The sequence below is a fragment of the Polyergus mexicanus genome, unplaced genomic scaffold (genome assembly GCF_030449975.1).
Source record: "Polyergus mexicanus isolate NDT 795.1 unplaced genomic scaffold, iyPolMexi1.0 SCAF_10, whole genome shotgun sequence".
Lineage (NCBI taxonomy): Eukaryota > Metazoa > Arthropoda > Insecta > Hymenoptera > Formicidae > Polyergus > Polyergus mexicanus.
In genome coordinates, this window is record NW_027223330.1 from 4,438,321 (window position 1) to 4,447,025 (window position 8,705).

The 8,705-nt window shown below is 39.7% G+C and overlaps 1 protein-coding gene across 1 annotated transcript; it reads right to left on the bottom strand.

Annotated features, from left to right (window-relative positions):
- Window positions 1–24: 24 nt before the first annotated feature.
- LOC138936967 (uncharacterized) lies at window positions 25–3,155 on the bottom strand. The gene is given in 5 exon segments (XM_070302783.1): window positions 25–60; window positions 132–1,405; window positions 1,718–1,977; window positions 2,054–2,457; window positions 2,460–3,155. Coding segments are annotated over 5 exon segments (2,670 nt in total).
- Window positions 3,156–8,705: the final 5,550 nt, after the last annotated feature.

The window sequence follows — 8,705 nt, forward strand, 5'->3', positions numbered from 1 at the left end:
AATTTCACCTCGAGGTTGCGCAGTTCAACGGCGACCAAATTTTCCGAAAAGACGCTTCTGCTATGAAAATTTGGTTTCGCGATCATCGCCTCCGCGCCGTATCGCCCGTCCCACTTTGTTAATAATTTTACATCGACGTGATTGCGCACGTTTTCCATAGTTTTTCCGAATACCGCGTTGTTCATTAACTTGTATAAATTTTTCTCGAAATCGTTCGTCGCGCGCGTTCTAAACCGGGTGTTGAGTTCGATGTAATCGCGGAGCCATACGGATTGAGCGAATTGCAATACGCGATGTATCTTTGCGATGCGAAGGCCGTGACGCGTGCATTGCTGCAGGTTGTTATAGTGTATGACGTAACGCTTCTTATCGTATAAAGTCGCGAGGAGCTTACCCTGCCGCTTGGCGGGCGGCTTATCGCGCGTTGGACAGAACGGTAGATCAACGTGCGCGTCGTGAAGATGTTGCGGATACTCCAGATCGACCTCGAGAATATAACCTGTGGTTGAATCCGAAGCGATCGCGCTAACGTCAAAGTCAGAGATGTCGTCGACCCATCGAAAATCGGCATAGGGCAACGGTTGACACATTGCCCAACCGTACAAGTTGTTTACATCGAAATACATCATGTACGACGATGGTTTCGATGGGTCGTAAGACGGCATGTACTTGTTATTGGCTCGCGCGTATCTGCCGGAACATTGGCTCAGGCCACCGCGTATTCCCCGTTCGATAAACATAACCATATCGATATCGGTAAGTAATTCGAACGTAATATTCGTATGTTTTAGCATCGCATCCCACGTGTATCCGGGAAGAGTATAATAATACGCGGGGTCGAGCCCGTAACTCTCGATACATTTGTTGCGAAAATTTTCAAAAATGTCGGCCAATAACAAGACATCCGTTTTTAAATACAAGTCGCTGTATTCGCCTAGCGTTCGAACGGAGAACCGCTTCCAAACGTTTTCGGCGTGCGCATAGTCGCTCTCGGATACGGTGTCACCGGTCAAGGAACTATAAAATGATTCGCGCGGTGGTAAACACGTATCGTGCAACCTATCGACACAGTCGATGTATTCGTATGGAAAGACACCTTTTCGCGTCAATAAATTGAACTCTTCGATCGATAAATTTTGAAATTTTGATTTTAAAATTTGAAGTTTATCGTTATTTAGAAACGATGTCAATTTTTCGAGACTAGTACTGAGAAATTTGTACGAATCGATGAACCGTAACTTTATATCGCTTCGGTAATCTGATTTTTCGGCGGTATCTTTAACGTGTTTCGTGAATGAAATATACTTTTCTTTCGTTATCGGTAGTACGTTGATCGAGCCTTCGAACGCGGTAGCTATTTCCTCGATGATAAAATGTGAATCGTAATCGGATAAATTGTGAAATACTATGGGAATGCAAAAAGAGTCTTTATAATTTAAATTGCAGTTTGAATGCGCGGGACCTCGATACCGCCCGGTAAGATGGCAATGATCGCGTACGCGCGTGTCGTCTTGCGCGAACGGTTTTTCGCAAATATGACAGTGTGTCGCGCTGTGAAACTTTTCCCGCTCATCTCGCGTTAAATTTATCATGGGGACATTCGTGGTTAAAATAATCTTTACGCGTTGCGCTAAATTTTTTAATTTTTCCACGAACCACGAAACGCAATCGGTACTACGGTGAGAATGATACGCGGATAACGATTCGTCGTACGAACAATGTACATAATAAGCTACGCTAAATACTTGATGATGCTGAAACGTGTACGTAGACGCCATCGGATCACCGTCGGTCTTCCTCAGCACGCACTCCAAGTCGGCGTATACGACGAAGGGTAGTCGCTCCTTTCTGTTATAGTTGTTGAACGCGAGCCACTTGTCTTTATCGCTCGGTAACCGGATAGCGCACTCGTTCATTTCTCGGCAATCTACAATGTGCGACTGCAACTTATCGTCCGATCCAAAATAGTGTAAACATCTGTAAAAAAAAAAGAAATAATTAATTTTTCTTTCGTATATTTTATATATATTGCATTTTTATTAAATATACGTACCGATCGCAGATATATTGTCTTCGTTTGCCACAACTCAATTGTGAGCTCACGAGCCGGGATAAATTCTTGATCCACGCAAAATGTCCAACGTCTTGCGAATCTTGCATGTACAGCAAGTTGACGTGTCTGTCCTTCTTTTGTTCGCTCAGACGTATCGGGACAATGTTGTTTTCTTTCTCGATGCAGTATACATTTATCGAAATGTTGTTGTGAAGTTCAAATTTTTTAATTTGACTCAATGTCATCGGAAACTCAATGTCTTGGAGATTTAGCACTGTCGTATAATGTGGATACGAAGATTCCCGTTCCGCGTTTCTTTCAACTGGATGTAGAGCGGCGACCACCGCCCACGCGAAACACGCATTGCCTTTGGATTGCACGTTTATTACCGCTCTCTTCATTGTGTTATTTCTCGCGGTAATTTAATATGACACCCCGCGCGCATTGGATTATATTTATTTATATTTACAGTTAAATCGAGAATTCGCGACAAAGCCCACCCGCTATCGCGTTCTTGAAATTCTTCGAGCGAGGCAAGCGTGGGCTCGACGACGCGTCGCTCGTACCACTCGTGTAAATCGGACGTGCGAAAGAGTTCATAGTTTCTGGTATTTACACTTTTATTTGCGCTCTTATCACCCGACACGAATTCACCGTTGAACACAGTGTTCACTTTCACGTTATTATGTCTTTCCATAACTTTTTGCACGTGTTCGAGCACGATGTCTTTGGCGTCCTCGAAAAATTGTCGCGGTTCGATATAATCTGCGTTAATCACCGCACCGGTCAGTATACGGTTTTCGAACGCGGTATCGATCTCTCGCCAAATGAGTCTTTCCGCGGTATTGTCACCACTGTAATCACCACCGCTGTGTATAAACCGTCTCTCTAATCGAGTCCTCGCACCCTCGACTCGCGCGATTCTAGCCACCAAAGATTGTCGAACTCCGATCGAGAGTTGCGGACGCTTGACACGACTGTGTTCTTCGAGCTGTTTGATAAATTCCTCGCATCGCTGCGCCCACGCGAAATACTCGCCCAAGGTAGCGACTCGACGCGACAGCTCCGACAGGTCGCGTTCGGTTTGCTTGGTGTTTTCCATGTTTTTATTATTTTTTCACACTTTTTATGTCAATTTTTTTTTTACTGTGTGCAAATTGGGCACATATTGCACGGAAAGATCTGATACATCGGAAGTCTGCAATTGGAGCAGGACCGGCCACTTATCGCGTCGTATATCTCAATCACATGCTTCCGAACAGCATACATGTATCCGAAATCAGTATCTGCTATGGAGATCATACACGAAGCACATACGGCAAAAGAACCACCCGTGGAATAATAAAAGTATATAGCGCAACACTTTGTACGTCCGTTTAGCGCAATAATTTGCGAATGAGGCACTATCTTGTCAACACGTTCCGTAAGGTCCTCGCTTTGATCACTCTTGTAATTACTATCATCCGACAATGCGTGATCTTCGTCGGACGATTCATCTAATACTACCTCGAAATTATTATCTATTTCCATTTTTATGCAGATTATCACACAATCTTCCTCTACACCGAACACTTGCCACAACAAAATTTACAAGTACCCGTCGTACCTCTTTCAGTCGATATACGGACCGCAAGCTTTCAAATCGCATACTGAGTTTTTGACACCCTTCGTTCTTCATTATATATTTTTAATCTATCGCGTTATGGTATCGCGAAACGTATCCCGACAAGCGATACGATAAACGGCTCTTCATGGAAAAAGATGAAGAGAGCACCGCGATGGTTCTATCTTGTTTATATTATTATTTATAAATTATCGAGCAGCCGGAAATCGGCGCTTGCATTGTATTTCAGACATCGACACCCGCCTTTTGTAAGTACACCGATAAACATGTCCCGACGCGAATTCTAGCAGCCGGATATCGGCGCTCGCCTTATCATCTAATTTTAATGTTACGCGCAATAGTGCGCGAGCGGTTCTTCCTGGAAAAAAAAGATGAAGAGACCACCGCGATGGTTTTATTTTGTTTATAATGTTTATAAATTCTCGAGCAGCCGGACATCGACACTCACCCTTTGTAATACACCGCGCCTACCGTTCCGCCGCGGCCCCCTCCCCCTCTCCGCGGACCCCGCGCCACCAAAATCCCCCTCCGCCCACGTGACGTCATGCCCCCTTGCCCGCGCGGTTTCCCCTCGCCCCTCACCCCCCCTTAGAGGACCTGAGTTAGAACCCGCATAGTATTACTACTTTTATTTATTTATTTTTATTTTATAAAGCATAAATGAGATATACAACAATGAGTTATTTTCTTTTTCTATTTAACTATAATTAAATACAACACATGTACATACAAAAATACACATAATTAATTACTTTTTCTATTTATAATACACAATATCTCATTTATATTCTATAAAAAAAAGATAAATAAATTAATGATTAAACTAATAATTATTATTATGTAGGAAGATGAGAATAAAAAGAATAAAAGTCGAATAAATAAGAGAATATACTAATGGAAAAGAAAGAATGCAACAAAAAGAACGAGCAAAGAAAGAGAGAGAGAGAGAGAGAGAGAGAGAGAGAGAGCAGCGTGAATGAACGTGTAAACGAATGTGCGAGGAGCATGATATATATATATATATATATATATATATATATATATATATATATACATATAATCTTTATGACAATTTATTATTATTCATAGTTATATTTAATAATATATAAATGAGAAAAGAAAATTTGATATATTTTATCCTCTTATGTTATCAAACATTTGTATAAGCTTGCCTATATTTACAGAAAATAAACTTTTTTTAAAGCAAAAATTTAGAAATTTAATTTTTGTGGTAGAATATTTATGAATAATGGTTTTATCAGGGTTGGGAAAGTTACTTTATAAAAGTAACTCGTTACCGTTACTGTTATTTTTTCTAAAAAGTAACTCGTTACCGTTACTCGTTACTAATTTTAAAAAGTAACTCGTTACCGTTACAGTTATTAAAAAGTAACGAGTCGTTACAATTTCCGTTACTTTTTTACAATACAAACTAATAAATTATTTTGCATAAGAAAAACTTTTAAAAAATTGTAAGCAAGATTTCATTCAAGGTTTATTACAAAATAAATGATTAAATTTTATCGAAATTCTTTATTAATTTTTAATAAAATTTGTTGCTCCATAGTATCATCATTTAAATGCCCTCTTTGTGGTGTTAATACAGAGCCACCGATGCTAAACATTCTTTCTACAGATGCACTGCTTGGTAGAGCTGTATTATATTTAATAAAAAGTTTCTTAAGTTTTGGATAGTCGTTTAACATTTCTATATTACAATTATTTGATTTTAAAAGCCGTTGCAATTCTTCTTGTTCAGATTCATTTTGCACCGTTTTTTGCTCAAAAATGAAAAAATCATCGTGATCGTCAGATTTTCCAGCTTTTGAAGAATTTTCAGTTGATCGGATTCCCAATAAATCCTCCAAGTAATTTTCAGCACGTTTTCTTTTTTCTCCGGTTAACCAGTTTAACTTAAATTTTGGATGTAAACATGCTGCTATTATTAATTCTTTTGTTTCAAATATCGTAAGAAATCTAAAATCAAATATAGTAAATTCAGCGACATTGTTTGTTTTATTGAAATTAATACTTTTGAATCAATAGTTTAAAATAAAATAATATTTTTCAATTAAATCCTTATTTAAAATTAAATAACTTATGTATTAATCAAATTAATAAGTTACCTTTTATTTAAATCTTGCTGAATAGCTTCAACTAATGAATGGCAATCTATAAGGTCAGATTTATTGAGATTTTCTAATTTTCGTTGCAAGGTACTTAGAACTGGTAGTAAATGAGAGCTCTGCTTTTCCGAAAAGATAAAGCTCTCATTGGATATCGCGCGTCGCGTCATCGCACTGGTCTGCAAGAGCCATAAGTTGATCAATCACATTCAAGCATTTTTACAACATAATAAGAATGCTAATTGGTCGATTTGCTTACGGCTTTACGGTTAAGATAAAAATTTTATCACGCACAATAGCAAGAATAATATCTTAAATAAATCAAAAAATTTGAAAAAAGTAACGATAAAAGTAACTGTTAAATTCGTTACTCGTTACCGAAAAATGTAACGAAGTTACTTTTTCCGTTACAAATAAAATTTGTAACGCCATTACCGTTACAGTTACCAAAAAAAGTAACTGTAACGGTAACGGCGTTACAAGTAACGCGTTACTTCCCAACCCTGGGTTTTATATATCGAATTAATTTTAATCAATATGAAAATAATTTTTTTATTCAGTTAGAGCAGTGCATGCCACGATCTGCACATTTCGGCCGATTTCCGAGAGTCAACGCCTATCGCTCCCCCCTTGCGTCTTGAGATCCTCAACTAGCAACCGTAACCAAGCGCGCGGCGCTCTGCCTCAGGTACGGTGCATCTGTACCGCGAAGCGGTTCCGTACCCCCTTACTGCCAAATATTAATGTTTTAAACGCGATCTCTTTAGAATTTTTTTAAATAATTAATTCAAGAACAAAGTTTCAATACTCGATTATTAATTACATTTACGATATAATAATTCTAAAATATTATTAAATTATATTCGATAGATTAAATTTGTTAAATGTGTCGCGCGCGGAAACTCTTTCCGATATATAAATTAATAAATAATTGTAAATTTAAAGTTTTATAAAAGACGCTTTTATTAAAAGCACGAAATACTTATGAACGATATTATTTAAGTTATAGACTGTTGGATATTCCCAGTATATGATGTCATTATATAAATTAGAATAACGTAATATTTTTAGAATTATTATATTGTAAATGTAATTAATAATCGAGTATTGAAACTTTATTCTTGAATTAATTATTTTAAAAAATTCTAAAAAGATCGCGTTTAAAACATTGATATTTGGCAGTAAGGGAGTACGGAACGGCTTCGCGGTATAGATGCACCGTACCTGAGGCAGAGCGCGCGCGCTTGGTTACGGTTGCTAGTTGAAGATCTCAAGACGCAAGGGGGGCGCGATAGGCGTTGACTCTCGGAAATCGGCCGAAATGTGCAGATTGTGGCATGCACTGAGTTAGAGGATATTCATTTATAAAGATGCGCATTTGTTTTTATTATTATGCGATATTTGTAGCATGCATGTATGTAAGTATGTATGTATGTATATATCGGGAAATAAGTCGACTGTACCATGCATACACACATGCAGGCAAGCACACGCGATCATATCAGTGCGCGGCAGATACTCAATCGCGCGTGTTGTGTACATACGCGTAACAAGAGATTACCGCAAAAGTACGCTCAACTGTTATAACGCGTTGAATTTAAAAAACGAGTGTTACGTTTTTGTAGTGTGGTTTTAATAGTGTGTCCCCCCACATACTGGGACGAAAATAAAACTTTCGAGAGACGCTTGCCCGCAGACTTTCCTTAAAAAGAATAAGAGTCAAAAAGTTAGTATGTTTATATACCATAATTTTAGAAGGAATTGTTTTGATGTATACTATAGACTAATATGTTGTAGATATTATTTAATTTTATTTCCATGCAGTCTACACAAAAATATAAATATGATAATGTAATATTATGTAAAAATATAATATTCCAAATTTCTTTTTTTTAAATTATATCTTTAAAGCAATTCCTAAATAGAAAACAGCATAAAGATTTTTATATAAAAAGTTGTAATATATAATATTGACCTTCAAATGGAATTTAGAATGACTGTATACACTGTGACGTGACGTTTTTGGGACGTCCGTCACAAGGGCCGAATGGCCCGATCGGGAGCGGTTTTTCGGGGGCCTGCGTCTTCCTAATTTAGGGAGAGAGCGGCCCGATGGTCAGATCAGCGGGATCTGACTTTCGGTTAGAAAAATCGAAAATGTAAGCTCGAGATGAGCCCGCGAATTGGTTGTCGGCACGAGGTCGAGCGGCGGGATCCCATCCGACGGAAGGAGAGGAAGAGAGAAGAGCGGGAGTCCAGGACACCAAGGACACAGGAGACGTCAGGTCGTAATTGTTAACTATTAAAAGACACTTTTGGTGGCTAGTAAACATCGCTGCCGGTAATGTATATTTCTTACGGCAGGAAAGGAGAGCGGAGGGCCGGAATAATCCGGCCAAAGGGGAGGCCACTCCACCCGCACGAAGCGAGGGAGTCCTAAGGACGGGGCGACGAGCGGACTCTCAATCCGGAACCTATTCCATCAAATAGGGAAGAGAGCCGATCGGGCGCAGCCGTAAGCCCGCACCTTTAAGCCGAATAAGAAAATCTGGGAAATTCCGGGGTGATGAAACCACCAACACGGCCGTGATGACAACAAGGATCGCGAGGATCGCAGGACGGCCCTGCGTAACGCGAAAGCGCCACAAGTGGCGCGATAGCGATTTATCGCGCCGGCGTGTCTCCTGCAGGACTCTCGCTCGGCACTGTTCGGCGAGCCTTTAGGAAGGACGCAGGTCGCCCAGAGCGTACGAGCGAGCACGAGATCGCAAAGGAAAGGCCGAGATATTCCTGCCGGTGGGACGAGCGTCATCGACCGATTTTGTTGCCGAATAATTGTAGGTAATTAATTCGGATGAGTCGCGCCTTTAATAGTTGTCGAGCCACGCGTTTTGGTGGATTA